The sequence below is a fragment of the Triticum aestivum genome, chromosome 1B (genome assembly GCF_018294505.1).
Source record: "Triticum aestivum cultivar Chinese Spring chromosome 1B, IWGSC CS RefSeq v2.1, whole genome shotgun sequence".
Lineage (NCBI taxonomy): Eukaryota > Viridiplantae > Streptophyta > Magnoliopsida > Poales > Poaceae > Triticum > Triticum aestivum.
This window is the reverse complement of record NC_057795.1, coordinates 589946108-589966527: the sequence shown is the minus strand read 5'-3', so window position 1 is coordinate 589966527 and position 20420 is coordinate 589946108. Positions and strand designations below refer to the sequence as shown.

Sequence of the window (20420 nt, the reverse complement as noted above, 5' to 3'; positions counted from 1 at the left end):
GGCCTTTTGGGTTCAGAGATTAGAAGGCCGGTAGCTATCAGAGGGTGGTGTGGATCCGTCAGGAGAGACCCTTTTGGGTAATGTAGCTCCCATCAGTTGAGCTGTCCGGTCTGCTCACCTGAGTCGTGCTGTCAATCATGAAGCACATAGTCTAGCTAAGTTTTCGCTTTCTCTAGATTTGGGACGCCACGTCTGGTGTGGCGAACCCCCACGCTCCGTGGTTTTGATGAATAAACATAGCTTTTCCACTAAAAAAAAATCTGGTCTGGCACCTGTAGTGGCGAGGGCGTTTTTAGATTGCTGCCAAAAGCTGCCTTCAGTTGTGTTTGAAGCATGGCCAAAAACTACCTTGCCAATGTTTTGGTCAAGAGCAAGGACTTGAGTGAACTCTGACCTTTTTTAGACCATGGTCAATTTTTTTGGCAATGCCAATGCTGTTTTGCCCGCTCGGCCAAATCATTGGCTAGTAACACCTTGATCAAAATTTTGGCAAGCCAGATATTTTTCAAGGCAAGCCCAGCCTAAAACAAACACAGCGAGAGCCACGAGCCTTCACAACGCGCCCACGAAGCTCCAATTAAACATGGACGATGTCCACGTACGGGGTACTGCAAGACACGCATCGCCGACATTTGTTCTTTTCGAAACACAATACAAATGCAGATGTTCACAAACAAGGACATATATTCAACCCATGGGCATCACGCAGACACGCACGCCTCGAAGAGACTAGGCCGGACCTCTTGAGGTTGACGAAGTCGCTACAGCCACTTTGGTTACCACTGGAAAATAAAGCCGGTTAACTAAATCCTATAACAAATTCAGTAAAATGTAAGCATCCTCCACTGAGATTACACGCTGTCCACCGGAGTCACAGTCCTCGGTCGATCGGGATCGAACGACAGGAACGCGACGCGTTTTCCACGTGAATGCTCGTGCCGTGCCGTGCCGTGCGTGAGGCGCTCGGTCGACGACGAGCGACGGCGCGGTGCGTGTCGATCGCGCGAGGAGGCCGCGGGCCCGGCGGCGAGCCGTGCCGCGACGGGCGGAGAGGCCCGTGGAAGCCTCTCGTCTCGTGCGTCGACGGGCCGTGGCGTCGCGATCGCGCGCGGCACCGCGGCGTGCACGCACACGCCGCGGTCGACCGGTCTCCTCTGCGGCTAGACGGGACGGATCATGGAGTGCGCAGCTGGAGGAGCCGGCCCTGCACGCAAACACCGTGGCCCCGGCGAGGAGGCATTATTGGACGGGGCCACGAGGGCCGGGACGCGGGGGATCGAAATCGAACGTGGGCGACGGATTCCCTTTCCATTTCCTTTCCTTTCCCACGGCGCCGGGGGATTCTCTCCAGCGCGCCGCGTCGCTGTGGCTTGCGCGAGATAACGTTTCCTAACGTGCAAAACGATCAACGCGCGCACTCATTGAGGTGGTCCCTCTAGACTTGCTGAAATGATACTTGTTTTGAACGCACACAAGAGGATGATTGATCCATTTGGGATTCTTCGTAAAACTTGTCATTTTATCGATGCTCGGTCAATCCTACGGATAACAGCTGGTGTGGGGGAATAAAGCTACTAGAGCGGGTAGCAAGTGAGGTCACGCAAAAGCTTCGAGGGGATGGTGTCCTTGAGTGATGCTTTGAAGACAACTTTGCCTAGATGAAGCAAACTCTGTTGCGCCATTGTTGTTGCTGGTCTCCTGGATCTAGTTCAATACGTCTACTTCATATACGTCTTCTGGTTTTATGTACTCCATCCGTTCGGAAATACTTGTCGCTCAAACGGATTGAGCGACAAGTATTTTCGGACGGGGGTAGTATATGCTTGGTGCGTTGGTCTAGCCTTCGTTTCGTGGCACCGTTTACTAAACTTGTACTCCCTCCGTCCGAAAATATTTGTCGGAGAAATAGATGTATCTAGATGTATTTTAGTTCTACATACATCCATTTTTATCCATTTCTTCGACATGTATTTCTGGACGGAGGGAGTAGCTCTTTTGGAAATGTTGCTTTGTGATGTTTTTCTTTTGCGAAATGTGATGTTGGCACTTAGATCTTTGCTATGCCCATGTATGATATGGTTGTGGTCTGGTTTCCACCTTTGTCAGTCTAGGCTCTAGTTGTACCCAGTGATCTAGGTTGCGTCGGTGGATCACTTAGATACAGTGTAGTTTGGTGTGCGTATGTGGATCACATGTGAGCCTCTATATATGGATCTCTTAATGAAAATCAGGGGAAAACCTGTTTTGCTAAAAAAGAGGAAAACTACTCGTCTAAGAAAACTCACCAAGCACATACTTGAAGATCGACATTTGTACAAGTACTAATACGAAATCCCTAACAAGATGACTAATCAAACAAAACAAAAACTCTTGGGATTCCTTTGGTTCAAAGGAAAGGTGGAGGGATTACATAAGAATGGAAAAACAAATCTGTGGTGGCATTATTTGAGCATATGGTTCAAATGAATGTCGCAAAGGAAAAATGGAAAATATTTTTTCCCTTTTTCTCAATTTCAGAGAAAAAACACAGGAATTTTACACTCTATTTGGAACTCCTTTACAAATTCCTACACATGAAGAGCGAGACTAAGATACTTAGTGATATCATAACAACCTAATTATAACTTTCCGTGTGATATCATAATCCCTAACAAGATGCGTTTTTATTTTTGTTAACCAAACATGCAAGTTTGCAAAACTCCTACATTTTCTAATCCTCTGTACTCCTTCCATTACACATGCATTCATATCCAATTCCTGATTTTTTATTCTTTCATGCGTTTCTAGAATCATGTGAACAAAAGGAAGGATTCGTGTTTAGAAATGGCATCGTAAAGGAGCACTATACAAAAACTACTGATGCATTCACCTTTTACTTTTTTTAAAGGCATCCTTTTATCGTTTCTTTACAATAGGTCATACACCGCTCATAAAAGAGTTCAAACTTCCAACATTTGCATCGAGATGCACACAATAAACAAGAGTACAAAAATAAAATGAAGAACAAGCCACATGATTAAAAGTCGATGTCATGTGAAGAAAATGCAACTCTCATCTCAAAAGGCACACAACTCAGCTTGGAACTCCAATGAAGGCTAGGTCACCATATATGTTGGGTAAAAAACCTGGCAACAACCTCCAACTAAATGCACACATTTACCAACAAATTGCAGTCCTCCTGCCAGGGAATGATATATTAGGCATGAAGCCTTCTATTCCACATTCAAATATGGAACGGAAGCAACATTAAAAGCTCCGAAGCGCATGAAAGTGCAACTATAACCAACAGAGCCATATTTTCTAGCAAATCATGAAGGCAATTGAACTAGAGCAGCAAACATAGTTACAAAAGATAAACAACCATTTTGATAGTTTTGGTATCAACAAAGCCGCTTCCAAGTTTAGGGCCTCTTTAATTCAAAGGGGTTTTGGAGGATTATAATCGCTAGGGAAATTTTCCATTTTGATCGTTTGATTTATATGATTGATCTTCAAGATTTGCTTAATACATTCCATAGAAGATCTATCATCCACACAAACTTCTTGAAAAAACATCATTTGTTTGTCCTGTGATGCAATAGAAAAAATTCATTTGATGAAATTTGTGCTATTTGGCGTTTACATAAGAGTAAACATGTGCTTAATCCGGTTATCGATGCCTCCTTGTGGAGCATTTGGAAATTGAGGAATGAATTTTGTTTCCAGGGGCGTACATGGAAAAGTTTGAACCGCGTTCTCGTCAAGCTAAGGGGCATTCTTCTTTGATGGTTGGCACTCTGCGACGACACACATGCAACGCTGCTCCAGCGTTGCATTTTGCTACTTGGACAGGCACCACGGAGAACTTCTTCAGATCGCCTGGAGATGATCTCCGCCCCATTGTGAGACAACGTCCTAGTCCTCGTCCACTTGCTTCTAGGGTCTATAATAATGCTTGAAAAAGATGTTGTTCTAGTTTGGTACTATCTGTAATAGTTTGAGGTCGACTCAAGTATTTTCTCCAGACAATCCATTTCGTAGCCTGGGTAGTTTGCGAGGGTGTGTTGGCAGATATGCCAGAACATATTTTCAGTTTCTCTTTGCTGCTTCATCAATAAAAATGGGGCAGGGGGAGACCCCTTTCTTTCAAAATAATAGTAATAATAACTCAAATCATGTAGGCTTTAAATCAATACAACCGATGGCGGAGCTTTTTTCCGAGATTACACCTAGACGTACCATATTTTTATAGAAGGCAGAAATCAAGTACAAGAGACTGTAACTTGTTGCGAACAATAATTGTAGCAAAAACTCCACGCCAAGCTAATCAAAAGATTAGCCACCACAACTAATACAGACACAATACAAAGGAGCTTTCCCTAAACAAATCTACAAGCCGCGTCTCGACCATCACCGGTTTGTTGGGGAACATAGCAGAAATTCAAAATTTTCCTACGTGTCACCAAGATCTATCTATGGAGAGACCAGCAACGAGTAGAAAGAGAGTGCATCTACATACCCTTGTAGATCGCTAAGCGGAAGCGTTCAAGTGAACGGGGTTGATGGAGTCGTACTCGTCGTGATTCAGATCACCGATGATCCTAGTACCGAACGGACAGCACCTCCGTGTTCAACACACGTACAGCTCGACGATGTCTCCCACGCCTTGATCCAGCAAGGAGAGAGGGAGAGGTTGAGGAAGACTCCATCCAGCAGCAGCACAACGGCGTGGTGGTGATGGAGGAGCGTGGCAATCCTGCAGGGCTTCGCCAAGCACCTACGGGAGAGGAGGAGGTGTCACGGGAGGGAGGGAGGCGCCAAGGGCTCAGGTGTGGATGCCCTCCCTCCCCTCCACTATATATATAGGGGCAGGGGAGAGGGGGGAGGCGCAGCCTTGCCCCCTCCTCCAAGGAAGGGGTGCGGCTAAGGAGGGGGGAGGAGTCCATCCTCCCCAAGGCACCTCGGAGGTGCCTTCCCCCTTTAGGACTCTCCCCTTTTTCCTTTGTCTTGGCGCATGGGCCTCTAGGGGCTGGTGCCCTTGGCCCATGTAGGCCAAGGCGCACCCCCTACAGCCCATGTGGCCCCCCGGGACAGGTGGCCCCACCCGGTGGGCCCCCGGGACCCTTCCGGTGGTCCCGGTACAATACCGATGACCCCGAAACTTGTCCCGATGGCCAAAACAGGACTTCCTATATATAAATCTTTACCTCCGGACCATTCCGGAACTCCTCGTGACGTCCGGGATCTCATCCGGGACTCCGAACAACATTCGGTAACCACATACAAGCTTCCTTTATAACCCTAGCGTCATCAAACCTTAAGTGTGTAGACCCTACGGGTTCGGGAGACATGTAGTCATGACTGAGATGCTCTCCGGTCAATAACCAACAGCGGGATCTGGATACCCATGTTGGCTCCCACATGTTCCACGATGATCTCATCGGATGAACCACGATGTCAAGGACTCAATCGATCCCGTATACAATTCCCTTTGTCTAACGGTATGGTACTTGACCGAGATTCGATCGTCGGTATACCGATACCTTGTTCAATCTCGTTACCGGCAAGTCTCTTTACTCGTTCCGTAACACATCATCCCGTGATCAACCCCTTGGTCACATTGTGCACATTATGATGATGTCCTACCGAGTGGGCCCAGAGATACCTCTCCGTTTACACGGAGTGACAAAATCCCAATCTCGATTCGTGCCAACCCAACAGACACTTTCAGAGATACCCGTAGTGTACCTTTATAGCCACCCAGTTAGGTTGTGACGTTTGGCACACCCAAAGCACTCCTACGGTATCCGGGAGTTGCACAATCTCATGGTCTAAGGAAATGATACTTGACATTAGAAAAGCTTTAGCATACGAACTACATGATCTTGTGCTAGGCTTAGGATTGGGTCTTGTCCATCACATCATTCTCCTAATGATGTGATCCCGTTATCAACGACATCCAATGTCCATGGTCAGGAAACCGTAACCATCTATTGATTAACGAGCTAGTCAACTAGAGGCTTACTAGGGACATGGTGTTGTCTATGTATCCACACATGTATCTGAGTTTCCTATCAATACAATTCTAGCATGGATAATAAACGATTATCATGAACAAGGAAATATAATAATAATCAATTTATTATTGCCTCTAGGGCATATTTCCAACAGTCTCCCACTTGCACTAGAGTCAATTATCTAGTTCACATCGATATGTGATTAACACTCAAGGTCACATCCCCATGTGACTAACACCCAAAGAGTTTACTAGAGTCAATAATCTAGTTCACATTTACCATGTGATTAATACTCGATGAGTTCTGGGTTTGATCATGTTATGCTTGTGAGAGAGGTTATAGTCAACGGGTCTGAACCTTTCAGATCCGTGTGTGCTTTACAAATCTCTATGTCATCTCCTAGATGCAGCTACCACGTTCTATTTGGAGCTATTCCAAATAACTGTTCTACTTGGAGCTATTCTAAATTGTTGCTCCATTATACGTATCCGGTATCTCTACTCAGAGCTATCCGGATAGGTGTTAAGCTTGCATCGACGTAACCCTTTACGACGAACCCCTTTACCACCTCCATAATCGAGAAAATTCCTTAGTCCACTAGTTACTAAGGATAACTTTGACCGCTGTCCTGTGATCCATTCTTGGATCACTCTTGTACCCCTTGACTGACTCATGGTAAAGCACACTTCAGGTGCGGTACACAGCATAGCATACTGTAGAGCCTATGTCTTAAGCATAGGGGACGACCTTCGTTCCTTTCTCTCTATTCTGCCATGGTCGAGCTTTAAGTCTTAACTTCATACCTTACAACTCAGGAAAGAACTCCTTCTTTGACTGATCCATCTTGAACACCTTCAAGATCACGTCAAGGCATGTGCTCATTTGAAAGTACTATTAAGCGTTTTGATCTATCCTTATAGATCTTGATGCTCAATGTTCAAGTAGCTTAATCCAGGTTTTCCATTGAAAACACTTTCCAAATAACCCTATATGCTTTCCAGAAATTCTACATCATTTCTGATCAACATGTATTCATCAGAAATTCTATAGTGCTCCCACTCACTTCTTTGGAAATGCAAGTTTCTCATAAACTTTGTATACACCCAAAATCTTTGATCATCATCAAAGCATACATTCCAACTCCGAGATGCTCACTCCAGTCCTCAGAAGGATTGCTGGAGCTTTGCATACTTATTAGCATATTTCAGGATAGACAAAACCTTCCGGTTGTATCACATACAACCTTTCCTCAAAAATCGTCGAGGAAACAATGTTTTGACATCCTATCTGCAAGATTTCATAAATAATGCAGTAATTGCTAATATAATTCCAACAGACTCTTAGCATCGCTACGAGTGAGAAAGTCTCATCGTAGTCAACTCCTTGAACTTGTCGAAAAACATCTCAATGACAAGTCGAGCTTTCTCAATGGTGACACTTACCATCATTGTCTGTCTTCCTTTCAAAATCCATATGTACCTAACAGCCTTACGACCATCAAGTAGTTCTTCCAAAGTCTACACTTTGTTTTCATACATGGATCCTCTCTCGGGTTTTATGGCCTTGAGCCATTTATCGGAATCCGGGCCCACCATCGCTTCTCCATAGCTCGTAGGTTCATTGTTGTCCAGCAACATGACTTCCAAGACAGGATTACGTACCACTCTGAAGTAGTACACATCCTTGTCATCCCACGAGGTTTGGTAGTGACTTGATCCGAAACTTCATGATCACTATCATAAGCTTCCACTTCAATTGGTGTAGGTGCCACAGGAACAACTTCCTGTGCCCTGCTACACACTTGTTGAAGTGACGGTTCAATAACCTCATCAAGTCTCCACCATCCTCCCACTCAATTCTTTCGAGAGAAACTTTTCCTCGAGAAAGGACCCGATTCTAGAAACAATCCCTTATTGCTTTCGAATCTGAGACAGGAGGTATACCCAACTGTTTTGGGTGTCCTATGAAGATGCATTTATCCGCTTTGGGTTCTAGCTTATCAGCCTGAAACTTTTTCACATAAGCGTCGTAGCCCCAAACTTTTAAGAAACGACAACTTAGGTTTCTCTAAACCATAATTCATATGGTGTCATCTCAACGGAATTACGTGGTGCCCTATTTAAAGTGAATGTGGTTGTCTCTAATGCCTAACCCATGAACGATAGTGGTAATTCGATAAGAGACATCATGGTACGCACCATATCCAATAGGGTGCAACTATGATGTTCGGACACACCATCACACTATGGTGTTCCAGGCGGTATTAATTGTGAAACATTTTCCACAATGTCTTAATTGTGTGCCAAAACTCGTAACTCAGATATTCATCTCTATGATCGTATCATAGACATTTTATCCTCTTGTCACAATGATCTTCTACTTCACTCTGAAATTACTTGAACCTTTCAATAATTCAGACTCATGATTCATCAAGTAAATGTACTCAACATCCACTCAAATTATCTGTGAAGTAAGAACATAACAATATCCACTACATGCCTCAGCACTCATTGGACTGTACACATCAAAATGTATTACTTCCAACAAGTTGCTATCTTGTTCCATCTTACTGAAACCGAGGCTTTTCAGTCATCTTGCCCATGTGGTATGATTTGCATGTCCCAAGTGATTCAAAATCAAGTGAGTCAAAACGGTCCATTTGCATGGAGTTTCTTCATGCATATACACCAATAGACATGGTTCGCATGTCTCAAACTTTCAAAATGAGTGAGTCCAAAGATCCATCAACATGGAGCTTCTTCATGCGTTTTATACCATTATGACTTACATGGCAGTGCCACAAGTAGGTGGTACTATCATTACTATCTTTTGGCATGAACATGTGTATCACTACGATCGAGATTTAATAAACCATTCATTTTAGGTGTAAGACCATTGAAGGTATTATTCAAATAAACAGAGTAACCATTATTCTCCTTAAATGAATAACCGTATTGCGATAGACATAATCCAATCATGTCTATGCTCAACGCAAACACCAAATAACAATTATTTAGGTTTAACACCAATCTCTTTGGTAGAGGGAGCGTGCGATGCTTGATCATATCAAGCTTGGAAAAACTTCCAACACATATCGTCAGCTCACCTTTAGCTAGTCTCCGTTTATTCCGTAGCCTTTTGTTTCGAGTTACTAACACTTAGCAACCGAACCGGTATCTAATACCCTGGTGCTACTAGGAGTACTAGCAAAGTACACATTAACACAATGTATATCCAATATACTTCTATCGACCTTGCCAGCCTTCTTATCTACCGAGTATCTAGGGTAATTCTGCTCTAGTGGTTGTTCCCCTTATTACAGAAGCACTTAGTCTCGGGTTTGGGTTTTACCTTGGGTTTCTTCACTAGAGCAGCAGCTGATTTGCCGTTTCATGAAGTATCCCTTCTTGCCCTTGCCCTTCTTGAAACTAGTGGTTTCACCAACCATCAACAATTGATGCTCCTTCTTGATTTCTACTTTCGCGGTGTCAAACATCGCGAATACCTCAAGGATCATCATATCTATCCCTGATATGTTATAGTTCATCACGAAGCTCTAACAGCTTGGTGGCAATGACTTTGGAGAACCATCACTGTCTTATCTGGAAGATCAACTCCCACTCGATTCAAATGATTGTTGTACTCAGACAATCTGAGCACAAGCTCAACAATTGAGCTTTTCTCCTTAGTTTGCAGGTTAAGAAAGTCAGCGGAGGTCTTATACCTCTTGACATGGGCACGAGCCTGAAATCCCAATTTCAGCCCTCAAAACATCTCATATGTTTCGCGATGTTTCAAAAACGTCTTTGGTGCCTCAACTCTAAACCGTTTAACTGAACTATCACGTAGTTATCAAAACGTGTATGTCAGATGTTCGCAACAACCACAGACAACGTTCGAGGTTCAGCACACTGAGCGGTGCATTAAGGACATAAGCTTTCTACTGTCCGCATAATCGCTACTATCAACTTTCAACTATATTTTCTCTAGGAACATATCTAAATAGTAGAACTATAGCGTGAGCTACGACATAATTTGCAAAATCCTTTTGACTATGTTCAGGATAATTAAGTTCATCTTATGAACTCCCACTCAGATAGACATCCCTCTAGTCATCTAAGTGATTACATGATCCGAGTCAAACTAGGCCGTGTCCGATCATCACGTGAGACGGACTAGTCATCATCGGTGAACATCTTCATGTTGATCGTATCTTCTATACGACTCATGCTCGACCTTTCGGTCTCCGTGTTCCGAGGCCATGTCTGTACATGCTAGGCTCGTCAAGTTAACCCTAAGTGTTTCGCGTGTGTAAATCTGTCTTACACCCGTTGTATGTGAACGTTAGAATCTAACACCCGATCATCACGTGGTGCTTCGAAACACGAACTGTCGCAACGGTGCACAGTTAGGGGAGAACACTTCTTGAAATTATTGTAAGGGATCATCTTATTTACTACCGTCGTTCTAAGCAAATAAGATGTATAAACATGATAAACATCACATGCAATCAAATAGTGACATGATATGGCCATCATCACTTTGCTCCTTTTGATCTCCATCTTCGGGGCTCCATGATCATCATCGTCACCGGCATGACACCATGATCTCCATCATCATGATCTCCATCATCGTGTCTTCATGAAGTTGCCTCGCCAACTATTACTTCTACTACTATGGCTAACGGTTAGCAATAAAGTAAAGTAACTACATGACGTTTAAGTTGACACGCAGGTCACAAATAAATTAAGACAACTCCTATGGCTCCTGCCGGTTGTCATACTCATCGACATGCAAGTCGTGATTCCTATTACAAGAACATGATCAATCTCATACATCACATATATCATTCATCACATCCTTTGGCCATATCACATCACATAGCATACCCTGCAAAAACAAGTTAGACGTCCTCTAATTGTTGTTTGCATGTTTTACGTGGCTGCTATGGGTTTCTAGCAAGAACGTTTCTTACCTACGCATGAACCACAACGTGATATGCCAATTGCTATTTACCCTTCATAAGGACCCTTTTCATCGAATCCGATCCGACTAAAGTGGGAGAGACAGACACCCGCCAGCCACCTTATGCAACTAGTGCATGTTTGTCGGTGGAACCGGTCTCACGTAAGCGTACGTGTAAGGTTGGTCCGGGCCGCTTCATCCCACGATGCCGCCGAATCAAGATAAGACTAGTAACGGCAAGCATATTGAACAATATCGACGCCCACAACTACTTTGTGTTCTACTCGTGCAAAGAATCTACGCAATAGACCTAGCTCATGATGCCACTGTTGGGGAACGTAGCAGAAATTCAAAAGTTTCCTACGTGTCACCAAGATCTATCTATGGAGAGACCAGCAACGAGTAGAAAGAGAGTGCATCTACATACCCTTGTAGATCGCTAAGCGGAAGCGTTCAAGTGAACGGGGTTGATGGAGTCGTACTCGTCGTGATTCAGATCACCGATGATCCTAGTGCCGAACGGACAGCACCTCCGTGTTCAACACACGTATAGCTCGACGATGTCTCCCACGCCTTGATCCAGCAAGGAGAGAGGGAGAGGTTGAGGAAGACTCCATCCAGCAGCAGCACAACGGCGTGGTGGTGATGGAGGAGCGTGGCAATCCTGCAGGGCTTCGCCAAGCACCTACGGGAGAGGAGGAGGTGTCACGGGAGGGAGGGAGGCGCCAAGGGCTCAGGTGTGGATGCCCTCCCTCCCCTCCACTATATATAGGGGCAGGGGAGAGGGGGGAGGCGCAGCCTTGCCCCCTCCTCCAAGGAAGGGGTGCGGCTAAGGAGGGGGGAGGAGTCCATCCTCCCCAAGGCACCTCGGAGGTGCCTTCCCCCTTTAGGACTCTCCCCTTTTTCCTTTGTCTTGGCGCATGGGCCTCTAGGGGCTGGTGCCCTTGGCCCATGTAGGCCAAGGCGCACCCCCTACAGCCCATGTGGCCCCCCGGGACAGGTGGCCCCACCCGGTGGGCCCCCGGGACCCTTCCGGTGGTCCCGGTACAATACCGATGACCCCGAAACTTGTCCCGATGGCCGAAACAGGACTTCCTATATATAAATCTTTACCTCCGGACCATTCCGGAACTCTTCGTGACGTCCGGGATCTCATCCGGGACTCCGAACAACATTCGGTAACCACATACAAGCTTCCTTTATAACCCTAGCGTCATCGAACCTTAAGTGTGTAGACCCTACGGGTTCGGGAGACATGTAGTCATGACCGAGATGCTCTCCGGTCAATAACCAACAGCGGGATCTGGATACCCATGTTGGCTCCCACATGTTCCACGATGATCTCATCGGATGAACCACGATGTCAAGGACTCAATCGATCCCGTATACAATTCCCTTTGTCTAACGGTATGGTACTTGACCGAGATTCGATCGTCGGTATACCGATACCTTGTTCAATCTCGTTACCGGCAAGTCTCTTTACTCGTTCCGTAACACATCATCCCGTGATCAACCCCTTGGTCACATTGTGCACATTATGATGATGTCCTACCGAGTGGGCCCAGAGATACCTCTCCGTTTACACGGAGTGACAAAATCCCAATCTCGATTCGTGCCAACCCAACAGACACTTTCAGAGATACCCGTAGTGTACCTTTATAGCCACCCAGTTACGTTGTGACGTTTGGCACACCCAAAGCACTCCTACGGTATCCGGGAGTTGCACAATCTCATGGTCTAAGGAAATGATACTTGACATTAGAAAAGCTTTAGCATACGAACTACATGATCTTGTGCTAGGCTTAGGATTGGGTCTTGTCCATCACATCATTCTCCTAATGATGTGATCCCGTTATCAACGACATCCAATGTCCATGGTTAGGAAACTGTAACCATCTATTGATTAACGAGCTAGTCAACTAGAGGCTTACTAGGGACATGGTGTTGTCTATGTATCCACACATGTATCTGAGTTTCCTATCAATACAATTCTAGCATGGATAATAAACGATTATCATGAACAAGGAAATATAATAATAATCAATTTATTATTGCCTCTAGGGCATATTTCCAACAGTCTCCCACTTGCACTAGAGTCAATAATCTAGTTCACATCGATATGTGATTAACACTCAAGGTCACATCCCCATGTGACTAACACCCAAAGAGTTTACTAGATTCAATAATCTAGTTCACATTTACCATGTGATTAACACTCGATGAGTTCTGGGTTTGATCATGTTATGCTTGTGAGAGAGGTTATAGTCAATGGGTCTGAACCTTTCAGATCCGTGTGTGCTTTACAAATCTCTATGTCATCTCCTAGATGCAGCTACCACATTCTATTTGGAGCTATTCCAAATAACTGTTCTACTTGGAGCTATTCTAAATTGTTGCTCCATTATACGTATCCGGTATCTCTACTCAGAGCTATCCGGATAGGTGTTAAGCTTGCATCGACGTAACCCTTTACGACGAACTCTTTTACCACCTCCATAATTGAGAAAATTCCTTAGTCCACTAGTTACTAAGGATAACTTTGACCGCTGTCCTGTGATCCATTCTTGGATCACTCTTGTACCCCTTGACTGACTCATGGTAAAGCACACTTCAGGTGCGGTACACAGCATAGCATACTGTAGAGCCTATGTCTTAAGCATAGGGGACGACCTTCGTTCCTTTCTCTCTATTCTGCCATGGTCGAGCTTTAAGTCTTAACTTCATACCTTACAACTCAGGCAAGAACTCCTTCTTTGACTGATCCATCTTGAACACCTTCAAGATCACGTCAAGGCATGTGCTCACGTCAAGATCACGTCGGTATACCGATACCTTGTTCAATCTCGTTACCGGCAAGTCTCTTTACTCGTTCCGTAACACATCATCCCGTGATCAACCCCTTGGTCACATTGTGCACATTATGATGATGTCCTACCGAGTGGGCCCAGAGATACCTCTCCGTTTACACGGAGTGACAAAATCCCAATCTCGATTCGTGCCAACCCAACAGACACTTTCAGAGATACCCGTAGTGTACCTTTATAGCCACCCAGTTACGTTGTGACGTTTGGCACACCCAAAGCACTCCTACGGTATCCGGGAGTTGCACAATCTCATGGTCTAAGGAAATGATACTTGACATTAGAAAAGCTTTAGCATACGAACTACATGATCTTGTGCTAGGCTTAGGATTGGGTCTTGTCCATCACATCATTCTCCTAATGATGTGATCCCGTTATCAACGACATCCAATGTCCATGGTCAGGAAACCGTAACCATCTATTGATTAACGAGCTAGTCAACTAGAGGCTTACTAGGGACATGGTGTTGTCTATGTATCCACACATGTATCTGAGTTTCCTATCAATACAATTCTAGCATGGATAATAAACGATTATCATGAACAAGGAAATATAATAATAATAAATTTATTATTGCCTCTAGGGCATATTTCCAACACGGTTATCCCAAAGAGCAACAGCTTCCATCGAACTTTTCTTGTCGATGCACAAACACCCTTGAATGCCTAAGAAGAGATGGTGAGTGGGTAGCGGGATTTGGTTGGACCCGAGAAAGCAAACATCTTGCTGGGCTCACTGGGAGCTGTGTATGTAGCGCACATGAAGATCCGCTCTCACCAACAACAAGCACCGGAGAACCTTGCAGAACCTCAAGCCATGTCTCCACCCACGATGCTCTCAAGAGAGGAATAACGCCATGACGCCGCCATCGCCGGTCCACCAACAAACACAACACCGCCTCCTGCAAGGGCCGAGAACAAGTAGCTCTAGCAGATCTTCCCATCCACGAACGACCAGGCCACTACACCGCGAGCAGCACGGCTAGGCCATCGACACCGCAAATAGCAAGTCCCACCACTCCAGGCAAACAAGGCCATCGCGCTTCACTAGGGCCAAGGGGGCCTATGCCCCCTACCCTACAACCTGTTTAGTAACCACTTGAGCAGGGAATGGGAGCTTGCACAAGAGAGATTGTGGAGGGATTAGGCATGAGAAATAGATTTTTACTCTCATTCCCTTGTTTGTTATATGATGGGAATTAGTGTAGGATAAAGCTCTACCCACGAATTAACAGGGTACCCCGTGGAAAAAAAATGGTGGGAATTGGCTTCCTCAACTCTCATTCCCCTCCTCCTTTAAACTCCCATAACGTGTTTGGCAATATTTGGGAAGGGGAATGGAAGTTTAGTGTAGGGAGTTGTGTTGAGATTGGACATGGGATGAGTCATTTTATTCCCAATCCTCTGTTTGGTGCATGATAGAAATTACTCCCTTCTTTCCGGTTTACAGGGCTCAATTCAAAAATCTCACCAACCAAGATAGATGGTGAGTGGTGGAATACTTTTTGTAGTTTGCAAAAGCATTCAATTAATGCTCTTGTTTTCCTCAAAAAGTTATGTTTACCAATGCATTAACTGCAATGCATGCATGCATAAAGTACATGCATTGGTCAATTTTCTCTTAATACTTGCATGCAATGTTTAATTGCACCTTGGAATCTGAACATGTGATGGGGAACAACCAAACTGGGTCTTATAAAATGAAAAAAACTTAAATTTTAAGATAAGCCCTATAAACCGAAAAGGAGGGAGTATGTGTGAGAATTTGAGAAGAAATTGTACTCACTTGTTTGGTTGGTGGGAATTGACATGGGACTAGATAAGGGAAGTTAGGATAAAGGGTTAATATTAACCTACTAAAACAATCCCTTCCAACTCCCACCCTCTCCCCTGTTAATAAAAACGATGGAAGTTGGAGTCTCAAGTCTCATGTCTATTCCCTTATGAGTTTCCAATTCCTTCAACCAAACAATAGATTTGAAGCCTCGTACACCTTCAATTCCCATTCCCTAGCTCTAATTACCCCCAACTAAACATGTTGTGTCCCTGTAATCAATCATTGGACTTTTAATCTCCTTACCCCTCAACTCTCATTCCCCATGCGAACCAACATGTGGTTAGATGGTTAGAGGGATTGTGATATGCCCAGCCCATCAGGGTTTAAGTCCTGATGCTCGCATTTATTCCTGAATTTATTTCAGGATTTCCGGCAATGCGCATTCAGTGGGAGGAGACGTTCCCGTCGACGACGAGGTGCCTACTTTCAAGATGATATGCCAGAGTGAGTGTATGCGCGTGTATATGAGCGCTTGCGTCCGTACCGTTTTAGGAAAAACTTCCATTCCCTATCTCTAATTACCACGAAACAAACACGCTCTATGTACTTTGCTCTTTGCAAAATCTCATCATTTGCTACTCCATGTAACAAAATCTTCCGCGCTCCTCCGCAGAGGATCAAGGCCATCAACCGACGTGTGATCGTGCTGTTCAATTATCCCTACCGACCGGGGGGCCCACGCCATCTGGAACTGCCTCATCCACTCCGCGCGGGTCCCGCGAGCACCGTACCATCCATTGCCGCCTCGCCACGTCCGCCGCGTCTCCGGGTATACAAGCCGGCGGGAAGGACCCTGCAGCTGACCACGGAGCAACGTGAGCCACGCACACCAGATTTACAACCAAGCACGAGGAAATGGTTGTGGCGGAGGCCGGCGACGAGATGAGCCTGTCGAACATGGTGCTGGGGTTCTACGAGGAGGCCGACCGGGAGCGGTGGCCCGAGGACGAAACCTCCGTCGGCGACGGCGACTGCAGCGACGACGAGAGGGCCGGTGGTGGCGCCGCCGCCGAGAGCAGCGCGTTCTGGGCGGAGCAGCTCTCGCATTTGCATGTAAGTTAATGGAGTCGCCGCGAACTGGTTGGCGTGTGTCGGTGTGTGCATGGCTTTTTGTTATTGCATCATCGGGCGGCATGTAAATTAATCTCGCCGTGACGAATGCGTACGTGCAGGAGGTACTGGGCAAGACGAGCGCGGCGGAGAGCCGGATCCGGGCGGACACGGAGGAGGCCGTGAGGCAGGCGCGCTCCGCCACCGCGGCAGCAGGCGTCTGCTCTTGCGCGACCCGCGCGACGGCCGGCGGCGGGTGCCGGGGCTGCACGCTCCGGTCGGTCGCGGGGCGGCTGCGCGACGCCGGGTACGACAGCGCCGTGTGCCGGTCCAGGTGGGCGCGCTCGCCGGAGTTCCCCGCGGGGGAGCACAGCTACGTGGACGTAGTGGTGCCGACGAGGAGCGGCAGGGCGATGCGGGTGGTGGTGGAGCCCAGCTTCCGGGCCGAGTTCGCCATGGCGCGCGGCGGCGCCGGGTACGGCGCGCTGGTGGCGGCGCTGCCGGAGGCGTTCGTGGGCAGGGCGGAGAAGCCGCGGGCCGTGGTCGGGGCCATGTGCGCCGCCGCGAAGCGGTGCGCGCGCGAGAGCAGCCTGCACATGGCGCCCTGGAGGAAGCGCCGGTACATGGAGGCCAAGTGGCTCGGCACGCCGGACCGCCTCTCGCCGGCCGCGGGCGCCGGTTCCCCCGTGGCGGCCGGCTCCCCGGAGAGCGAGAAGCAGCGCAGGTTCAGGGCCTCCATGCTGACGCTCGACTACGGCGGCCGGACCGCCGTGGAGGTCGCGTGAGCGATCGATCGCACCTGGAGATGGCTGCAACCTGTGGAACTGCCGGCCTACGAAATTACCACGGTCCACGGATACAAACATATATACTGTACCTATGAATTGAATTCTCGTGTAGGAACGACTATTATTTGGCTCCAAGCCATGAGCTACCTCAGCAGCGACATTGATCGTTTAGATTAGGTACTACTCCCTCCGTTCCTAAATACTAAGTCTTTTTTAAAATTCCGAATATAAACTACATATGAAGCAAAACGAGTGAATCTACACTCTAAAATATATCTATATACATTCATATGTAGTACTAGTTTATATTAAAATCTTTAGAAGCATTTATATTAAGAAACGGATGGAGTACTAGTAAGCAAATCACTAGGAGCCTTTGCTTGCTCCCTCGGTGATCAAAACCGCCAAGGATGCAGGTGCTTGTTCATTTAGACGGGTCTGATCACCGCGTCGAGCTTCTCAATTCCCTTCGCTGATCTTCCGATCGATGCTGCTGGCGGGCGCGGTTCATGACGCGCTTGGGGCAGGGCCGTTGGCCTCAATGATCTTTGCTCCGGTGAACGAACCCACCCAGCTGCGTCCATGGCAGTCTCTTACGCAGCGATCGGCCGAGGTGATCAATCAACGATAAATGGCATAAAATATGACACGAACACATGACAACTCTGAGGCTGTGTTTGATAGCAAAGTATTATATAAATCAAAGTATCAAAAACTACAGTAATTTTGCCTGTAGGTGTAAGATACCATAGTTTTATCAAAACAGAGTATTTTGAAGTATTCACAATACATAGAACCTGTTTGGCTGTTGCCGCATAACACTGTAAATTTTGCTGTTTAGCCGTTGCCTTTAAGCACTTAGCAGCTCTGTTTTTCAAAAAGAGGTTTGGGGTTCTTTTTTTTATGCATTGAAAAAACTGCAGCTTGCCCAATACTACAGTATTAAAAGTACAGTTGTTAGGGGCAACCAAACAGCTCATTGTAAATAAAACTATGGTAATATAAAAAACTGTAGTATTGTCAAAATACTTAGAAAATACTTTGCTATCAAACGGGGCCTGAATATTTTTTATGATAAATTTAGTGACGAGAGGATGTTCAGATGTCAAGTATGATAGCTTTTTTTATGTCAAGTTTCAGTTTTTTTTGTTGTTTTTTATTTTCGGATGGCAACATTATTTGTAAAAAATGTCGGAGCCGGAGCGCTTCATGCAACACATGTGCTTATCATTTGGAAACAGTATTTGATGTGATCTCTAGTGACCTACCCCTGCACTGCGATTTGAGTATCTTAATACAGCGAATTAGAGGAGTGGTCGGTACTTATATGGAGCATCTCTAGCTAGCTAGTGGGTATGCATGAGTCTAATTTTAGTAGGGAGATATGTGGCCCGGGACAACTTCTCTACTAGCTTAACAGGTCTGACCTTGCGTTGCGTTGCGGACTCATTCCACCATGTATGGCCTGATCTGCTCTCACAAGAGAGAACGGCGGGGCAACGGCCAGGGTGTGATGGTGTTGTGTGATACTTCCTCTGTAAAGAAATATAAGATCGTTTAGATCGTTCATATCTGTTACTAGCTGCCATCTGGGGGACGGTACGGGACTGCCAGAGCATCCCGAACTGGCAGTTTTGGTGGTACCGGTGGCCTTCCTTCCTCGTCTACCGCCGGCTTGTGCAAGATCATAACTTGCATGACGTGTCACTTCATTACTGTGCTCACACGTAGCTCATGAGACCGTGAAAAGTGGAGGCGACAAGGCATGGTGACTTTGATTTGCTGGTGCTTTTCGAGTACCATTTCATGAGCTCTGGGATGAAAATTTTAGGTCTGACACTAATTGGTTATGCCTAGAAATGACGATGTTGCGTGGTTACCTTGTTGGAGGCTTTGCTCGGACTTGATCTTTAGGATGAAAACCATTGATCTAGGTTGTGGTGGTTCAATAGGGCCGTGCGGCAGTTGTGCATCATTCCCTTCCCGGAGGTGTTGGTTTTAGAGAACCTTTCTCATAGTCTTTTTGTTGTCATCATATGGTTGGTGCCGATGATTATTGTTTTATTTCATTGATCATTATTTGACTGCTTTGATTTTTTTTCTCCACCCAAGCAAAGCTTTGGTCTTGTATGACTTTCCGCTTTATGCGTTGAATATCAACGTGATTATTTGTGTGTGTGTGCGCGCGCGCGTGTGCGCGTGTGTGTGCATGCGTGCGTGTGTGTGCCTCTTAAACATGCAGATGTCGTATTCACTAGCTTGATGCTAAATCATAAGTCAATAAAAAACAGCCATTGTCGGAAAAGCTTTTGACTTCTTGAGCTTTTCTATGTTTTTTTTTCTTTTTGACAAAGACTGGTTCTAGAGATGTTAAGCACAGAAAAAAGGGAGTGTTTTGGGCATAGGTTCCCCATTGTGACTATATGAAATACTCCCTCTGTTCCTAAATATAAGTCTTTTTAAAGATTGCACTACAAACTACATACATATGTATATAGTCATATTTTTTTAGTGTGGGTTCACTCATTTTGCTCCCTATGTAGTCCATAATGGAATCTCTTAAAAGACTTATATTTAGGAACAGAGGGAGTAGAAGCGTAGGTGTGCCTTGCCTCACCGCATGTCTCAAACTGTCTCTTTAGTAGTTGTTTATTTTCGACATTGTCACTGTCATTCTTAGTCGCAGACAACCGTTGTATGTGCCACCCCCACAACAGCCACAACCGAACGAAACAAAGGGGGAAAACTCACCAAACCCTAAGATGAAGGCGGCATGGCGCGGGGACAAACTACCGTCGGACAAAGTAGCGCCCCCTCGAAGCCCTCGCATCAATGTGGCAGCCTCAGGTAACACCCGTAGTAGCAACAAAGCATATTCCACCGACCACAATGACCAACACGTGTGAGAAGCACGGGCGGAGCGC

At 46.0% G+C, this 20420-nt stretch overlaps 1 protein-coding gene across 1 annotated transcript; it reads left to right on the top strand.

Moving 5' to 3' along the window:
- The first annotated feature begins 16427 nt into the window (after window positions 1-16427).
- Window positions 16428-17642, top strand: LOC123096325 (uncharacterized). The gene is made up of 2 exons (XM_044518031.1): window positions 16428-16711; window positions 16831-17642. The coding sequence occupies exons 1-2, from the start codon at window positions 16514-16516 to the stop codon at window positions 17491-17493; spliced, it is 861 nt and encodes a 286-aa protein (XP_044373966.1). The 5' UTR covers window positions 16428-16513; the 3' UTR covers window positions 17494-17642.
- The last annotated feature ends 2778 nt before the right edge of the window (window positions 17643-20420 follow it).

What these genes read in the sequence shown, in the direction of transcription:
- LOC123096325 (XM_044518031.1), top strand. Translation starts at nt 16,514, where the DNA reads ATGGTTGTGGCGGAGGCCGGCGACGAGATGAGCCTGTCGAACATGGTG. An exon ending in AGCAGCTCTCGCATTTGCAT is followed by an intron (nt 16,712 to 16,830) that starts GTAAGTTAATGG and finishes GCGTACGTGCAG; the next exon opens with GAGGTACTGGGCAAGACGAG.